A 19112-nucleotide genomic window follows, 5' to 3' on the forward strand; every position below is an offset into this window, starting at 1 on the left:
CCTTTAAGATTAGAACTGGTGTTATTGCTAGCTTTAACCCATGTAGACAGTCTGAGTATGGGGATAAAATAATCAGCACCATTTGCATCTTTCTAAATATACATAGAGAATGTTTCCTCACTTCTTTGTTCTATGCAGCCTTTTAAGAAGTTCTTTTTTTTTCTTAATTCCATATTAGATTTATTTACACCTTGTTATCAGCGAACAGTATTTCCAGATTTTGTGCCATTATGTAGAGATTTTACACTGTATACTGTAGGTTTAGCTGTGTAGGTAATAATTGTACATAATTGCCTAAAAATAAAATGACATGCCAACTAACTTTTAAGAAAATGTTTTCAGAGTATCGAACTATTTTGTGCAGTCATTTTGGGCTTGACTCTCCTCCTTATATAGTAGAAAAGTGTTCCTGAATTTAGGCATGCTGTTTGTCCCATGAGAAAATTTGACAGTACTGAACTTGTTTTAGTTTTCTGTTTCAGGAAGAGAAATTACGCTGGACATACTCTGAGTACTCAGAGGCTTATCAGCTGTTTATACAAGTATTTATCAGTTTTGTGAGTTGCTGATAAGTAAATGAAATATTTGAGGCACACGAATGCGTAACTATTTTAGGATCCTCATTGTCTAGTTTGAGCTGCATATGAATTTTCAGAATTCATATATAAGACATGTAGCTCAAGATTTAACATAATCTATAGCTGTATGTTTCCAATTTCCTGTGTTGCAGAAATCAACTATGGACAAGAATTGGCCATTTTCTCTTTGTAAATGGCATGTGTGTTTGCAAGACACCTAGAAAAATGGAGTGAAGTCCAGGTATCCGCTCTACCTGTGTGCTTCTCAAACTTTTAAGCATGTGGGATCACTGTCCGGAGTCCAGACAGCTGGAAGACTCCACATACTCTGATAGTTCATTTGGTTCTAATGGACAACATGTGTTTAATGTTAGAAACTTAGAAACAAGCACATTTGTGAGATAAACTATCCAAAAATCTATTATGTAAGCAATCAGATTTCCCCAGAATTTTGTTTTCATCAAGACAGTAAAGATACACAGTTTCTCTTTAATTAAAAAGAGTTCCTTCATTTTTTGTATGGTATACATCTGCAGAGAAAGAGAAGTCTTGTTATTGCACTGCAGCTATGCTTCTAGTTTGTACCTAATTTGCACCAGCAGTGTAACTCATCTGTCGCTGCTGTGTGTTCTTGACCTGGCATGGACACCCAGTGATGAAAAATGAGCCTTTAGTCTCCTGATGGGGTAGATTTTGACCTAGGCTGCTGTTAATTCTTTTAATTTGCAAGGCAGTTAGCGGCAGGTTGTATGCTATAGTATGGTTAGATTAGACGGTCTTATTGGAAGAGGTGGTGAATTGGGAAGATGGAATCAAACAGAATATGAAGAGATTTTGGGAAGGAATAATTGCATCTTTACCTCAGGATTTATGTAACTAGATGGGAAAAGTTGGGATGTGGTTGCTGCCCAAAGCATAGGTTACATTACTATGAGATTAGTTCTCTCTGCCCACTTCAGTTATCTGGATTGTGTAATGAAATTACTTTGGAGATCGTCCTCCTCTTTCTTCCTGTTATTTGATTTCGGGATGACTGCTTAGTCCAGTGTGTTTTGATTGGTATTGCAATTAAATCTCAAGTCTTCAGCCAAGCTTATACATTTCCTTTGGCAACACAACAGCTATTTTAATTTTTTCTGTCAGAAGAGAGGAGAAACCTGGTATTCCCGTAAACTACAGAAAATACAATTTGATCATGAATACAAGTCTTCCAAGATTTTTTTCCATTCTTCTTCTTTTGGATCTGAAGCAAGCTCTGGTTCAGTACCTCTGTGACATCAGAGAACAGAGGGGCCTGTGCTACAGAATTGTCCTTGGCTCTGGTGCTCCAGCTGTATGACTCCTGATCTGATGTTTACTTTCTTTTGTTAGAAGGAATGCTGATCTAGTCCTGTCTCCTAAATAGTGTGTGTAATCTATGCAGCACTGGCTCCTTTCTCAAGGTTGCCTCTGTTTCAAGACTGTTTGTCTGCTGTCTGATGCAGTCTCTTACCTTCTTCCTTTTGCTTAGTTGATTTAGACTATTGCTAGCCCTGTATACACATGGTTGGAAATGTGAATTTTGGCATAGGCACAGACTTTCAGGGCTGATCAGCCTTAATGGCCCTGACCAGCCTCACCCTGGTGGGCCTCCCCCCACATCTCTGCTCATGGGATCAGTAGCCCATTTAAATTCAGCCCTGGGCCTTCAGTCCCTGCTTGAACTACCTTGGAGGCCTGCCTCTCTCCAGCTCAGCCACAGCCATTCGTGCACCTGGCCATGGACCCTGCTGACTTGCACCCTGATCCATGGACTGACTTCTTGGCTTGACCTTGGATGTGCCTTGTCACCACAGACTTGTTCAGTGATCTTGACTCTTGTTTGACCCTGACTGCCACTCCTGGATCTGCCCTGCTCTGTCTTGTGGTGGCAGTGGGACAGAGCCCTAGCCAGTGAAGGTGCCTGCCTTGCTGCCCTTGTTGGCACGCTTGACACCTGACTCCCCTTCCCTTCTCTGTCGCTGCTCCCTGACAGAGTTCTTGAAGGTTGACTGATACTGTTTTACTACTTTAGTTAAGTAGTAAGCATGAAAAATGTTGGCCAGCTTTTGCAGAGCTTTCATTTCATCTTTAGTTGGCAGGAGATGATGCTCATTTCTTGCAAATGTAGGTTTTACCAGTGTTTTTACACATTTCCTACCTGCATATTGGACTAGTATGTGCTATTGTTGATCCACTCTTGGGGAGGACTCACAGTGATTTTCCAAGTTCCTTCTAGATCTGTTTTCCCCAGTCTTAAAGAGTGTCATTATGGCTTTTGAGATTTCTACTAATGTAGAAAATAACAGGTAAAGTATATGCATGAAAACATGTTCTACAAGGGTGTCCTCCTCTGAATGAATTTCAAGAACATTTCCAAACAAAATTGAAAATTATGATTACACTTGCAATCCTAACTGGTTAGTTTTCTCTTGGAGACAGCTTGTTCCCATCACTTTATGGCATGTTTGATGTAGCTGTCATTTGCCAGCTGGACACTTGGGAAAATGTGTGTTAGCTCTAAAATCTGGTTTTAATGTGTTGTAGTTTTGGACCTGAAAAAAGACTCTCCTTTATAATTCTGATTTCATAGGAGGATTCATAGCATAGGTCATGGCCTATTATGTCATGCAGTTTGGTACTTTTTCACCAGGACCGCTGTTTATTTGGTTTTGTAATTAAAAAAATAAGTATTCTTACATGATGCAGAGGCCTCACCTTTTTCCTTATTATATCTTTAAAATACTTTCTACATCTAGAGTTAGAGGTATCAGCCTTTATCGCTCATGAAGAAGTGAAAGATTTGAAAATACCATTATTCAAATTTACATTTAGAATGTTTTCTATAGGAGGAGGCTTACTTTTCACAGGAAATAGGCATGCATTATTTGTGTAATATATAATTAATTTGGTTTAGTTAAAGATTATTTAAAGTTTTTTAGGGGGAGGTTTTTTTTTTTTAAAGGGCAGACAGGCCTAGTCCCATTTAGTATTTTAGGGAAAGTATCTAAATACAGCAGTGGTACGAAATAGTTTATTTCCAGTTTTGTGGTAGGTGCGAAGGAACCGGTTCAAATATTTTAAAGGGTAAGGCATGCTTTTTCATTCAGTTCCTATTTTTATGTGGCTGCTCATTTGCTACGCTTCAACATGAAGCACAGATCAAAATGTCTTATGTGAAACTAGTGTGCTGAGAGGTAGTTTTCTAGAAATGTGTGTCTTTTTTATTCATACAAAGAGGTTAAATATGATCCATCAAAGAACTCTCTTCCTTTTGGTTTCACCACTTTTTTGTGTATAGGAAGAGGTAGAAGACAGCATGAATAATGTTGAATCATGTGTTATGAAAATAGGTAAGAAAATAATATTAAAATAAAGTGTGAGGAGGACCAGAATATGGTGCTAAAAATCTTAATGCCTTATTAGGAAAACAGAAGACGTTGATTAACAAATGCAGAGAGAAAAAATTTTGTCACAAAATGAATGGTATTCATAAAAATTAGAAGTTCAAAGCATGGTGCCCACTTGTTCTGTAGTTAAAATGCAGTGTTGGGCAGAGGAAGGAATGCCTCATAAATGTCGTCTTATTCTGCTTGCACTATGCAACTACTGTCTGGGGAAGCAAAGAGGTGCTTTGAGAACTTGGGATATAAACCAGAATTCTATCATCAAAATACAGAAAATTGAAATACAGCCATGAAAAATATGCATTCTAGCCTAGCCCTGGGCAGGTGACAACCAAGGGTCTTTTCGTCCCTCTAACACACTGTAATGCCAGAAAAGAGAAAGGGGTAATAGATTTAGTGCTGAAGAAAAGATTCAAGACGATAAATCAATTTGAGGTTAATACTTAGCTCTTTGAAGGTGGACCTTTTCAGTAAAGTCTGGCTTTGTAATCAAAAGTCCGTCTTTGTAATCAAAAGTCCGAGCTTTAAGAAGTTAAGATAGGCAGAAGAGGAAGGAAATACTCAGATTTCCTTTTCAGGGTTTGAGTGCAGTTTAAAAGCACCATGCACTGCCAGTACCATGGTAGTAAGAGGAGAAAAAGAAGATGATAATGAAGACTAACATGTTATTACTGAAGTAACTGACAAACTTGCAGTGATGAAGCTGAGCTGACTGAATTATATACAAATGCCTATTTGAAACTTACTTTGTAATGCCATTTCCACAGGATGCAAGAATACCTTTTTAATGGTGTACTTTCTAAACTGATCCGATCAGATCTCTATTTCCTCAAAACAAAGAAACAAAAAGTTGAGAAACAGAGGAAAAGCCAGAACCTGGAGTGACTTTAGTTGAGAAACAAGTGGAAAAATGAGGACTGTTCAGTTTAGAAAGGGAAATAAGCAGGAATAGAATTAAAAGGTAAGTTGGAAAGCGGTTCACTGATAAAAGCATTAGTAAGGATGCAAAGCGACTGTATGGAATAATTTATTAAAAACTCTTTAAAGATCTTTTTTCCACAACATCCCTTTGTCTTTTCCATACCTGTATAGTGGGATCAAAAAATGCTTAGATGTACACATAGATAAGAGTATCCATTGCTTCGTTATGTAACAGTGGAAGACATGCTGCCCCATGCAACGGTGTATTCTGGTTGCCAATCAATATTTCAGTTTTGGAAGGAATTCTTTTATGGGCATAACTATCCCCTTAAAGGTTCCCTTGGACAAGAAATTACGTGAAGTCAGCTGCTTTCTTAATAAAAATCTGAGCAAAAGGGTACAAATTAAGATGTTGGGAGTAACTTGGAAAAGCATTAGTATCTGAAATACTTAAATTGAGTTAAAACTTCAACCAAGACAAAATGCTGAGATGCACTGAAATACATGTGAGGTTCTGGGACTTGTTTCCTCCAAGGTGTTTATAGTGTCTGGGGTTTGCTCTCATAGGGCTCCATATACTTAACCTTTAGGCTGTAATACATAGCTCACACTTTGACTTCCTTCCCAAACTGTGTGGGTTTTGTTTTGTTTAATGGCATGTATAAAAGTCTTCTTGTTCCTTCTTGTGCCTATTGTTATTTCATCTGTTCTTGGTCAACAAGAGATAGAGATGCTGATGAAGTTCAGATTCAGTGTGAGTATGAGCATACCTCTTTCAAAAGGACTGCAATAGCAAGGAGAAATGCTTTATCTATAGAAGAGAGAGTATAGGAGAGAATCTCTTGCTCTCTTTCTTCACCTTGTCTGGCCAGTGAAATGCAGAAACCAGTTAAGTGGATGTAAAAGCCTCCATGGGGCTAAAGAAATCCCTTCGTGGTTGAGCTGCAGTATTTCCTGAATCCAAGAAGGCCGGGCAGAGCGCAGCATTTTCCTGCATGCATCCTCCTCAGTACACTGTTTTATTTTCAAGGAAAACACATTCTTTCTGCAGTCTAAATTCCCTGGCTGCTCAGAGACACACATGGGGTGGCAAGAGACTTCTTTATTTCCAGTGTTTAATTAAACACAAACATTTTTTTAAAATCAAGAAAACTCATAGAAGAATTTTTGAGTGAAGTAAAGGACAGCAGTAATTTATTCTAACTTTAAAATATCTGAATAATAAATTCAGAAGGTAATGCTTCCTGGAAAAAAATTAAATGAGATAATTATAGGAAATGCCTATCTGACAGCTTTAAATATGGCAGCCATCTTGACACATGATTCTGTCAAGTGTATAAGACATTATCTGTTAAACTTTTGTTCCTTTTTTTTTGTAAGTAGCTTGTAGATCACTAACTGGGGAAGATGAGCAATTAAATAAAATCAAACCGTAGTAGATTTTTCACTAGATTTTTCTTTTGTTATTCATGAACATCTCATGTAATTTATACTAAATTTCTATTACATTCAGCCTTTTTTCTCCCCTGTTAAATTTTTATGTGGAACATTGAAATAAAAAACCCCCCACCTTTTGTTAAATAATAATAGAATATGTCTACTTAATTTGCTTTTCCTGTTAGTGATTCTAGGAAGATGGTGTCTGGCCAAAGCAAATTAACAGAATGCTATTTTAAATACTTGTTTTAAGAAACAGTTAAAGGGCTTATGGATTATGCTGTAGCAGCAGACTTGTTTCAGCTTTTATCTTCCTTTTAAATAGTTCATCAGTTTACATGCTTCAGCTGAGTACCAGTGGACATTCCAGTCAACCCCCTGTTTCCTCCCAAATTCAGTAGTATTAATGTTGCACCCGTAGTGACAGAATGTGAATTAGACTGATGATTTTCACTTGTATGTATTAATACTTTGAAACACACAGGAATCGTCATTGTCTTGTTCTAAAGTAATTCAGCCTCAAATACGTAGTTACACTTCAGGTTATCTTGCTTTAAGAGTTTGAGAGTTAAGCTCTACAAATGTTAAAGCTGTAGGAAGTAGAAATGAAGTCTTTAAAATGTTTTGACTCATGTTTTCTCTTACTTTTATATTAGAAATTTGGTCTACTTTCTAAGCAAATGACCTTTAGCAAAAAGATGTAACTGTGAGGGATTTTACCTGAGCGTACTGTTCATGATTTCATGTGGAGTTATAGGAGGGCTGAGAGACCTGGAAGAGAAATTGCTTGCTTTTGATAAGTTTAACAAACTTGTCCTTGTTTGAGATTTAGGTGCAATTGACTCAGGAGGTAGCTTGCAAGCAAACTTCATAAACTGATTGGTATTTACAAACCCATTGAGACTGACAGTTATTTGTTCACAGATGAAAGTCATTACTTTTTTAATGAGAACTATACTATCCAGAGATCTATTGTGTATTTTAATTTCTGAGAGTAAGAGATAGGAATTTTCCTCAAAAGATTCTGCTGTCTTTTTCAGTTGAAAAAAAAAAAAAAAGATTTTAGATGTTCTATTTAAATGATATACCTAACATAGTTACGGTATTATTTTGCTATGTATGTTTCTAAGTAAAAGCAAGGATTCTTTTGTATTCAAATTAGAGATATTTCATTTCTTCCATTTTACTATTGCAAGGTATTTTAGTTTCTCTATCTACTACTGCAGAACTTTGTATCTGAAATAGCTCTTCAGTCATCTTTTTTCTATCACACCAATAGTTTTGTAAACTCTAGTGTAGTGATTGTAGAGGTTTACAGAGAACTTCTGATCTTGCTTGCAGCGGTGCAAGTTTGGCATAGTGTTAAGTTTCAAGTTACTTTGTGCTGCAAAGAAAGGCTGTGGTTGTGAACATGCACAATTCCATCCAGTTCAGTTGGATAAAGCTTGGAAGCGTAGCAGCAGGTATGGACAGATCTCTTGTCTTAATGTGGAGAACAGAACAGTAGCTTCTGAATTTCAGGGATTTCTGCCTGTATGTTTTTGTAGAGGAAAAATTAAAAGCATATGGAAAGTATTAGTTATATGACTTATTAAATGGGAATGTAGTACAGTTTTCTGTGCTCAGAAACTCATCCTAATAACATTCAGTTAGACTTTGATAAGGTTTTTTGTTGGTTACAGAGGATGTACTGCTTTCTGGAATGATCAGCAGAGTGAAGACTAAAATCACAGATACTCCTAATTTTTTAATTTTGGGTTTCTACCTGCCATTAAAAAAAGAGGATTGGCAATTTTGTGCCTATGCTATATATTTATTCACAAAAATTAGTTCACTTTATGAAGAACTATAGAAAAAGGCAAAGCTTTGTTTTATGGAAACAGCAGTCAATCTGCATGAAGCAACTTTCGTTATAGGATTTTTTTTACACGCTGCAACATCTGAAATGGTGTATTCTTTTTAAACTTTTTCAAGCACTGAAACTGTAGTTTTAAGTATCATAGTTGGAGCTCTCATGTTGGAAGTGTTTTGAACTCTGGTTTAGTTGGCAGTTTGCTCACTATCCTTTTTCCTTTTGTGGTACATCTAGACATTTCAAAAAAATATGGAAGGACAGGTTGGCTTCCTGACAGGGTTTTGATGGAAAATTTCCTTAAGTTTATTTGGCTTTACATTTTTAGTCCAGAGACTTTGCCATAGGCAACCAGTGTACAAAGTGCCTGTAATAGCAGCTCTACATTTAGCTGTCAGCACAATGGTGTAATCTGCAAACCTTCAGCTTGCCTTAAAAAGGGGGAAAATGCTTCTTTCATTTAGGTCTTGAAGGGAGGTGTTGTATTTGTGAGATCAACATAGTAGTAGAGAGTTCTGGATTAATTTTGTCAGAAAGTACCATTAAGGTTATAGCGTCAAGTTTTCAAAAACTGCAGGTTTGGCTGTCAGGCACCTTTCTTACAACTCTGTGGCCGGCTGCCTGTGATCATTCAGATCATTTGGAAGAGCCACTCATGAGCTCCATACTGAAACTCTCACTCTGGCTTTTTACATCTCCTTAAGCTTGTACTGTTCCCTTGAGGGGAGTCAGCTGAAGGGGACTCTTCTGCCATTGAGACCCCTACTCCTTGGTGGCATTGCTTTCTACCTGGCATGCCCTCACTGAACACAGTGCTAGCAGGTATAGGCAGTAATGCTGCCAGAACCGTGGCACTGCAAGGCTGTGTAACGACACAGGGAAAAAAAAAAAGCTTGACCTGTGAAAGGTGGTCTGCTGATCTGAGAGGCTAAGGAGGACAGGTTTTTCTGTAGATGTAGAAGAGACACTGCATTGTGAGTCCAGTTAGGCAGGAGAAGAGAGAGTACTCTTTATGGACAATAGTAGTAGTCTGTAAAAGGAAAGGCCTGAGAGGGAAGAGGTGCAGTGACAATGATGTCCAGTTAATACGGATCAGATTTTACTATGCTGGAGAACCAGATATACAAATTCAAATACAGCAGAATTTGGACTTTTAGCAGTAGTGAGAATGCTAATTTTCTATACTGGTTTAGGAGTTTGACTGTATTTGATTACAATTCTGAAAGCTCTCTAATACAGAAAAGTGTCCTGTTGTTATGATTTGTTTTAATATTAAAAAAAAGAGGGAAGATATTTGTATCTTTCATCTCTCACAGCAGAGGAGAAGAATGGTTGGTAAAGCTAGTTTAAAAATAGGGTGAGGAGTCTAACATACTCAGCTGTGTATACAAAGATTACCCAATTAAAAAAAACCCTAATACATAGTAATGGTATGCTTCTCAATTTCACCAAAATTTTTACTTCCTACCTTCTAAAATCTTGAGATATTTTAAAGTACCTGTATTCTGAGTTCATGTGGTTTAGTGTCTGATGTACGAGACCAGGTTATTCTTCGGTCATATTTTTGAGATTTCCCCTGCAACCATAAGGATAAGAAATATGTATTTACATGAAAGATGAGAATATAGTGTGATTTCTTGACTTCAGGAGTTGGAACTTTAAGAAAGACATAAGATCTCTCATTCCCATGATAAAATACTTAAATAGGCAACAGTAAAGTTAGAAGAAGTTAAAAAGTAAAATCAGAAAGGGGAGGAAAGGGAATACAGGACTGGAGCATCCCGTATATGTTATAAAACAGTTGTTCTCTCCTGTTGTTGAATGTGATAGATCATTGGGGTTGAAAACTTCTTTTATATTCTGTATTTTTATGTTGCCTAGTTTACCATACGAAAATGTCTACTGCGTAGAGATTATAATCATACATACTCAACTAAAGGGAAGCCCTCCAACTTTTATAGCTCTGTTTGCAATTTTACTAATTTTTGGGACAAGCACTCAGTGGTCTTCTTGCGAGATGTAATAATTCAGCTTTGTTTCAGGCTTTCAATACTGCTTAATTCTTTACTTGAAAATAGGTCTTACTCGTGTTCTAAAAGAAAAGATTTTGTTTTCAAAGGCTTGCACTTCTGCTTGCTTAGTCAAAGCAGGTTATTTGATGGGTTGGACTGTTATAAATCAAAATTTCTTTTATTCAGCTATAATATGAAAAAGAAAGAGATTACATCCCTATCCCACTCCAGGATTATCCTAGAAGATAGCAATCCATTTCAGGAAGCAGTTGTGCCATTCTTGAGAGCGAATGGACACTTGGGTTCCCTGGGGGCCAGGAGTGAGAGCCAGAAGATTCTGACCGAAGTCCTGGCAGGATCAGGCCATTCAGGTTGCAGGATTATGCTGTTGTAGGGCTGCCTGTAAAACCATAGGCTGCTTCCTGATTAGATTTTAATTTATGATTTATTTATTATAAACTTCTTCAATAAAAGGAGGTGCTGTACCTTTAAGTAGCACATGCCGTCTAACCATCAACAGGCATCTTTTGCAAGCTGCTTTAGCCTGTTTCTCCAATCATGCCTGCCTAAGTCAATAACACATTGCCAAACCTCCTCGTGCATTAAAGGTTACCGTTTAGCTTGTTCCATGAATCACAGCAGATGCATAACTTGGCAGTGACCATTTCTGTCCCTCCCCTTCTTTGCTTTATACTAACTACAGCCCCCCAGCTCATTGCTGGCTGAGCCCCCTCCCCCAGCAGGGAGAAGTCATTACATGAAGAGATCAACTTACCAGTTGTCTTCAGAGCAGTGGCTGAGAGCAAAGCTCCTGGTCGTACAGTGAGTGCGATAGAAAGGGGGAGAGGGAGAAAGAGTCGTACCTAGAAGAGCTAAGGGCTGAGACACAAGTGCATCTGCTAGCTGTTAGTACTTGGCAGAGGGTTTTCTCCTCCAGGGTAGCTCTAACTTTGGGTAATAATGTTTGTCAGCTACCTGATACTAACGTTGCTCTGCTTTCAAACAGCAGTGTTAGCAAGACCTGGGGGTGAGGTAAGCAAAGTATAATGTCTTGTCGAAAATAGTCTTGTCAGAGTTGTATTTCCTTCTTAGTTGTTAAGACAGATTGTGAATGATTTTTATGTTGTTAGACATTTTAGAATTGCATTGTTTGCTTCATGTGTAAACAGCTATTGTTTTGTTTTGGTTTAGTTTTTGGAGTTTGTTTTGTTTTGGGGGTTTTTGTTTGTTTGTTGGGTTTTTTTGCAAAAGCCTGTAGGTACTAAGGGAGAGTAGTTTGAAAGCTTCTTTCGATTTGATATACAATATGCTTTATGTGAGACATGACTAACTTGTGAATTTTTCTTTACTAACATACAGAGAAATACGATACCCTCTGCAGCAGTAGATGGTAGTGTTCTGTTCAGATTTTCTACAAAAAAAAAGTGCATGACTGAGAAAGTTTTTACAAAGGATATATTTTGGGGATGCAAGCATGTAAAAACTCCAGGCTCCCTTACTTTAATAACATTCTTTTTGTGCAAATATATGTAATGTTTAGTGTGTGGCAGGGCAGAAAACTTTATTTTTTAAAAATATATGTCATATCATTAAAGAGGGACTTTATGCATTCTTAATATGAGAAGTCTTAAGTAATGGAATAGAACAGCTCTTGCTATACTCTAAAAAGTTGCTGCTTGATTTATGAAGAGCACTTTTCCAGATTTTTGTTCTCATCAGAACAGTTTTTCATCAAGTTCTTATTTCATACAAAAGTAGAAAATTTCAGCTACTCTTTTGTCATTTAGGAAATAATTCATCAAGTGTAGTGCTATTAGATACAAAATATCCCATCTAATGAAGTTACTAGCAGAAAACACATTTGATACTCATTTTTCCTTGCTCTAACTGGAATGTGATGTATAGTTATGCATTTTAAAGGAATCATTGGGTAGTTTTGTTCCATAATATGCCTTCCTTAAGTAAATCTTCTGAAAACAGTGATTCTGCTTTAGGGCTTTGTCTTTTGCTAGCCCTGTCATAAGTTTGTAGTAGCCTAATAAAGTCCAGAGCAATTACTTTCCCTAGTAAAAGAAAGTGGAAGTGAACTGGGAAAAGCACCCAGCTGTGTGCTTGACACTCTCTGTAGCTCATATGTCTAAATATAAACTGTATTTTGCTTTCAGAGTGTTTTAAATAGGGAAGTTGTAACGGTTTTGATTCAAGAAAATGTCTTTTAATGAAATCTTGTGCTACCTTTAATCTAATTAAAGCAGGGAAAAGTTTTCAGCAGAGGCTCAGGGAATTTAGATGTATTGATGATCAGAGCAACTGGAAGCTGATCATTGCCCTCTAGTTGTCACTGAAGTTTTTAACTTCCTGGTGGATTGTTACTAAGCACAGAAAATGATAGATGGACTCACCTTGTCCAGACCGAAGGACCTTAAAATGTGTGGTAGCTCATATGGAAAATATTTCTGCCACCACTGCATGCACATGTGGTCTTCAGAGATCCATATAAAGAACAAATCTAGAGCAGCAGCAGTGTTGCCTGCCAATTATCCTCGTTAGCAAGTAAAATAAAAGCAATGCTGTGTTCTTACCTGGAAATGAATTTCTGCAGTAAAAGTGCAATGTGGAATGTTTTAGCACTGTGATCCATATGCCAAGTGCTTTAAACTGTACTGTTGTTCTTAGTTTTTCAGCTAATACAGCAGACAGAATATGAAAAATGGCCTGTTACTTTATCAATGAATCTTAGGTTGTAGGTTTTAGTAGGTAGTGAGAAATTTTCTCCTTTATTATGTTCATATGGCTAATTTTGAAAATTATATAATAAAAAATATACTGTGTCTACTATTATTAATATAGTAATTCTTTGTCCTGTACTGTAAGAAACCACCCGATAATCTTGTGCATTTCCCTGCTTCAGCTGCAGAACCTTGGCTACATTAATCTTATTTCTTTAGGAAATTTTTCAGTTAAGATTTTTCCCGTGGTGGACAGACAGTGAATTGAAGGCAGGGAAAATAAGTGAGGAGCCGTTTTTAAAAGGAACCTGTATTGTAGTTTTGTGCTCCTTTGAACTGTTCTGTTTACTTCTCTGAATATTTTAATTGATTTATAGGTAGGTATTTTTAAAAGTTCTGCTCATAAACGTGTCAGTTTGTGATAGATTATGAAGTCAATGGGAAGTTGCTTTTCTTGCCAGCTTGCTCTTTCTGTATTTTAATGCTGCAGAACTTTGACCATTCAAGAAACAGAAAATTACAAAAATCCAACTGTTACCTTTGTACCCTTATAATTCCTAAGGAACCCCTAACGCTTGTTCTTATGTGTGTATAATTATGTTCTGCTTTTCATTTGTTGTTGAATTAAGGAATGACTTGGCATGAAGTTAGTGAAACTGCATTGCATCACTTTTCCATTCAGGAGGGAAATAAGGTTGTATAGCTTTGCCGCTTACACCACATTTGCAGCGGCCAAGACCAAAATTTTTTTCTGTGTGCTTCTTAGGAAATGAGCATGACTCTTCATCCATAGCTGGAAGCTCTAGCTAGTACCTCCTTCCAGGATCAGCCTTGCTAGAGGGTCAAAGTTCAACTTCCTTTTCTCTGGGGTGTCCAGGAGCAGTTGTCCTCGTCAACAGACCGTACTGCTATCTTCTGTGACTGAGGAAGAGCTAAGGCTACGTTGGCATCAGATGGGAAACCTGTGTAATGGGGAATTATAAAGTAAAGATGAAGCAGGGTAAACTTACGAGATACTATGCAGAATGCATGAGGCCTGGACTCTGAATTTCAAAATAATACTTAATCAAGGTTTCTGCCTTCCCACTTCTAATCTGGTGGTTTGGAATCATCTTAGCATGAAAATCATTGGTTTCACTAGATGCACTGGGCTTGAGAAATCTTTGAGCACCTAGAGAGTCTTCCTGAGGAATAGCCTGTCCCCATATTTTCAGGTCTTCCTAAGCATATCATTATTCTTCACTCGTTGTCAAGCAGATAGCCTTTTAAATATTGTTTTCTCAGTATGCTTGATAGATATTTGTATTTTGAGAAGCTAATTTCACCTTCGTTGAGATTTTAGTTATTTCAGCTGAATTCTCCTCCCATTGTAGTAGCTTCTTTAGTCCTGTACACGTTGGCCGTGAATCAGCATTATCAGTACTACTTGAATCGGTACAGGTGTCAGTGAAGCTATGCAAATGTACTGAAGACACCAGCCTGGCCTCCTCAGCAAAAAAGCAAAATCAAATCGTACAATTTTGAATTTTGTTTGTATTGTTTTCTGTTAGCATTAAGGAAGTTCAGTCTCGCTGACAAAATGTGTGGACAAGGGGAACTAAGCCTCACATGTAACTTACATGTTGATTTGAGCTGTATCTTAATGTGGCAAGTAATCATAATCTGACTAATCATAAAAATACATGATATATGATAACACAGAACTTTGAACAGGTTTAAGTTTGAATAGGAACTGTAAGATTTAAACCTAATTATTTTCAGTTCTTCAATAGTATTTGTTCAGATAACAGGATGTTTGGCTACACTTAATAAATAAAGTTGTTTATAGAAGCAAAATTTTGATTTAAATATATGGATACTATTTAGCTTAAAAAATATCTGAATAGTAGATACTGTTTAGCTTTCTTCATAAAACAGTTAACATGAAGCATAGAAGATACTAAACAATGTCCTCAAAGGTTGTTTTAATATGTTTTTTATTATAGATGCTGTGTTTATTTAATCACAGGTGTGAAATGCTTCCCCTTGGAATCTGGGCATAAAGAGGGTGAAAACATTGTGTTCTACCTGCTAAAATGCATAAGGGAGTCTGAGCAACTTTTGAGTCTGAATCTTTGTATGCTACAGAATCTGCTGGTTCTGATCAGTGGCTTATGGGTTGATACTTAGAACAATTGTTTTACAGTGTCCCAAGCTGCAAGACCAGGAATAAACACACAGAAAGGCAGAGGACTCAATTGTCAAGAGCTCCCATTCATTTCTACTTTCATAGTGGCTGTCCTCTAAGCAGTATGTAACTTGTCCACAGGAGCCAGAGAAGCAAAGAGAACTTAGCAACATTTCAAAAGAACATTCAGTTCTGAATAGGTTCGGGTGTCACAATCCCCACTACACAAATGCAACCCATTGCAAGAAACTTTAGAACACTTACAGGTCCAAAGCGTATTTGAGTGAAAAACGGGCAAAGGAATTAATTACAGACTTTAGAAGATCTGGTTCAGACGTTAATCCAAACTATACACGCTTTGCACACAGAGACAAGGTTCCCTTTCTGGCCAAAAGGAAATATAGGAATAAGTTACATGAAAATGAATACTTCTAACATTATCTTTGTAGGTAGACTGATTTCATTCATGCCTAAAACTAGATAGATTGTTTTGGTTTCGGAAGAGACTAAAGAGAGTTTCTATTAGACCTGAACCATTTCTTCCATTCCTAATTATTCTCTTTCCTACCTTGTTAAAGACCTGTGATCCTTATTGTAAGCTTGAAGTTGTGATTTTGCTTCTAAAACTTTGTGTGTGTGCATATATGTATGCATATATATCTACAGAATTAATTTTGTGCTTTACTGGGCTGTGGAAGAAAAACCTTAACAAAGCGTTTTAAAAAACATCTTCAGGGTATGTGTAGAATTCTTTCCTGCCTGCCCAATCAGTTTCTGAGGTTAGCTGGGGCAGACAGCTCATCCCAGCATTGTGACTTATTTCCATGTGGTACAATATAAATGGAGCTTTCCCTTGCTGATCTCAGAAATAGACTGCTTAAGCAAGAGGGAAAAAAACCCCAACAAACAACTTGAGGTCATGGCCCTTTTGACACTGTTTCTTGACTGACTTTTTTCTTGTCAAGGAAGAACTCTCTTCTGACTTGTTGGAGTAAGATTTCTGACCTTACTCAGTGGAATCTTCTGGTGTTATATGGCCAAACCTGATGCATGTGCAGCAAATGGTGTGTACTTGTGAAGAGGCATCAGCAGACAGCTAATCAACAGGTCACGCAAGAGTAGGCTAATGAAATTTCAGTACATTTCTGTGGAAGGACAGTGTGGAGAGTGAACATGGCAATGCTTACACTACATGACTGTTAATGATCCTCATTTATTGCATTCAGCTTTACATTACCAGCCATATTGTCGTGGCCTTAATTACCGTTGTATCTGTGGATTTTGTTGTCTTCAATTTTCTTATCCTTATGATGGTCCTGTGAGGTAGGGGAGTGCTGTTACACTGCTTTTACTTACAAATTCCTGGGCCATCGAGGTAAAATGTCATTCAGGAACTCAAAACAGTTGTCAAGAAGAACAACTTTTAGGGATGCTTGACAAACCAGCCTTTCCAGCACCTTAATGGTTTTGTAACCTAGCACTGTCTCAAAGAAACTCTGTATGGCCGAGAAATGAACTAGTTAACCTATGTCTGCTCAGTCACCAGGCTACAGTTACTGATACAGCTTCCTCAGTTTTAGGCAGGGAGCACATGATATGACCATTTCTACAAGCATTTCTATCTCTGACTTTCATTGGGCCAGCGTATAAGAAAACATAATTTCTCCCACTGACATACTGACAAAAACAATTTCTCATCTCTGTACCTGAGTATTCCCATCTGCAAGCCAAGGTTATTAGGGCTTCCACTGATTCTCCTGAGAAGTTGATATGTCACCTTGACTATATTTTCCCATAAAAAATCACCCTTTAACCCTTCTGTTTATGAAGCATGAGAATGTTTGAGAGCCTTTGTGGACTGGTAACTAAGGAGAGATTGAACAATTTATTTATTTAGCATACATAAAAGAAAGTTATTTGGATTTACTTTTAAATTACCCTATTCTGAGTTAGAAAAAACAGATGGTAATTTACATATGGCAGTAATTGCTGACATCACCAGTAGAACATCTGAAAGTGAAACATGCCATAGTTGAAAAATAATCCTGTCAAGTAAATATCCACAGACGTGGCCAAATTACAAGAATATGCTCTGTATTGCTGTTGCTGTAAGTACTACAGAACAGGTTTATTCGACCTCTGGCATTCTTGCCTCACTCTTCCTGGCTTTGTCTGTCTCAACTGCAGTATTAGTAACACAACCCTATTTTGCTTTAAAAACTTTGATGTAAACTTAGTGCAGTAGGATGTTCAGTTTCATGTTAATTACACTCTAGCAAAATGACTCAAAATATGTTCTTTCACCCTTTGTGATTAGGCAGAATAGATGTTCTTCCAATTTTCTTCTCAAGATTTCTATAGGGTTTTTAGTTCTTCCTATACTGCATACCCCTGCCTATTCTTGTGGGAAAGACAGGACTGAAATATTAGCAGAGTGGTGTGTACTGGCAGAAGTCTGTAAGGATACTTCATTAATAACTCTCAGATCATAGGCCTAGATCCAAAACCTTTTGACTTTGGGCTCTGGTTCAGGCTGTGCTGAGCTTCTTGTTCCATGCTATAAACAGCTAAAAGACAGATTGAGGGCTACAGTAATTCCCACAGTAATTACAGCATCATGCTCAGTCCTACCATAGTTAAGCTAAATTCATTAAGTCATTACCAAATAAATGGTTATGTGTGATGGATGAGCTAATTTATTTCTTAGACATGGTTCATAGACCATTTTCTGGAAAGTTATCCTAGAAACTTGTTGGATTACTTATTAGATAGACATATACTTTAAAGAATTTACCATGAATTTTACACCTGGAAATACTATTTTACCTAGAAACTAACAGTTCACAAAATACTTTATTGTATTTCATTATCTGTATCAGTTCTCTTGGTTTACTTTCTTCATTTTTGATCTCTGCTTTTTGAAGTAATAATTCACTTAAAATTGAACGCTAATTAATGTATTTTTATCACTGTAATGTAAATGTTTTTTCTTCTGACACAGCGAGTTTATCTTGAATTTCTTAGAATTTTAATATTTGTTTGAAATATGCTCAGCATATAAATGGAGCAATGAATTTCAGAGGCAGGTAGTTTATATTAGGATGTATTGAAAGGTATTCACAAACAACAGAAAAGGGGAAAAAAATCCAGTAAGTAAAATAAGTCCTGTAATTGTTTTTAAATCATAACACTCTGAGTAAATAGGTCTTTCTTCTAAAGAAGACCTCTTTGGTTTTCCTATCTCTTTACGGTAATATTATAAGGCTCTGAAATTTTTTTAAGTAAGTGCTCTGATGTGTAATGGGGCACAGGAATGTGTTCCAAGACTCATAAAATGTTTAATTAAAAGAATGGAAGTTCTTGTAAACTCCTGGTGGTTGCCTTTAAGTAATAGCACTTCTTAAAACACTTTCTTTCCCCTCCCCGGCCCCCCCTGCTCCCCCCCCCCCCCAGTGTCTGAGCTTATCTTTCATTTTGTGTACAGCACTGTTACGTTCTGCATGTGGATGATGGACACATTTTAAGGCAACTGGTTGATTGATAGAATTACCCAGCCTCTTGCCACCAGGGCCATTCTGGGAATGAGACCTGGCACACAAAAGAGGCTGTGCTCAGTAACTAAACGAATGCCCTGCTGTTAAAGTCAAGACTGCAATATTGCTACAGGCTTTCCTGCAGATACACTGCTATAGATGGATCACTAGCAGTGCTCACTGAGCTGTGGCTCAGAGCCTGTGAGTCAAGAGTTGGAGGGAATTATGCAGTGGTCAGGAACGTAAAGCAAATTTTCACTTCATGGTTGAAAGACAGTGGATAGAAGGGGACCGGTGTGTGTGACGCATATCCCTATCCTTACTTGATCTGTAGCTTGCTTGATTGTTCCTTCCATATCACTTACTATTCATCACTGCTAAAAGGACAGCAACAGGGATCAAACATCATCCGCTGGTGTGTTTAAGCACCCAAAGGCACCAACACAGCAATTATATCA

At 37.4% G+C, this 19112-nt stretch overlaps 1 protein-coding gene and 1 long non-coding RNA gene across 3 annotated transcripts in view; one reads left to right on the top strand and one right to left on the bottom strand.

The window, feature by feature from the left end:
* THSD4 (thrombospondin type 1 domain containing 4) overlaps nucleotides 1-19112 on the top strand; it is a 301012-nt gene that overhangs the window by 157661 nt on the left and 124239 nt on the right. Inside the window, exon 1 of one of the 2 annotated variants that reach the window (XM_068410185.1) lies at nucleotides 11030-11257. The exons of the other annotated variant lie outside the window; for it this stretch is intronic. Within the exon in view, the coding sequence (XP_068266286.1) occupies nucleotides 11186-11257 (72 nt within the window). The 5' untranslated portion in view covers nucleotides 11030-11185. Of the gene's footprint in view, nucleotides 1-11029; nucleotides 11258-19112 lie in introns of those variants that run through there. 2 annotated transcript variants of the gene reach the window in all.
* On the bottom strand, nucleotides 6070-11186 carry LOC137668565 (uncharacterized). Its single transcript, XR_011048954.1, has 3 exons — nucleotides 11001-11186; nucleotides 9712-9789; nucleotides 6070-7892 (listed from the first exon to the last, which is right to left on the bottom strand). It is a non-coding gene; the product is annotated as an uncharacterized lncRNA (long non-coding RNA).

The sequence above is a fragment of the Nyctibius grandis genome, chromosome 11 (assembly GCF_013368605.1).
Source record: "Nyctibius grandis isolate bNycGra1 chromosome 11, bNycGra1.pri, whole genome shotgun sequence".
Taxonomy (NCBI): Eukaryota; Metazoa; Chordata; class Aves; order Nyctibiiformes; family Nyctibiidae; genus Nyctibius; species Nyctibius grandis.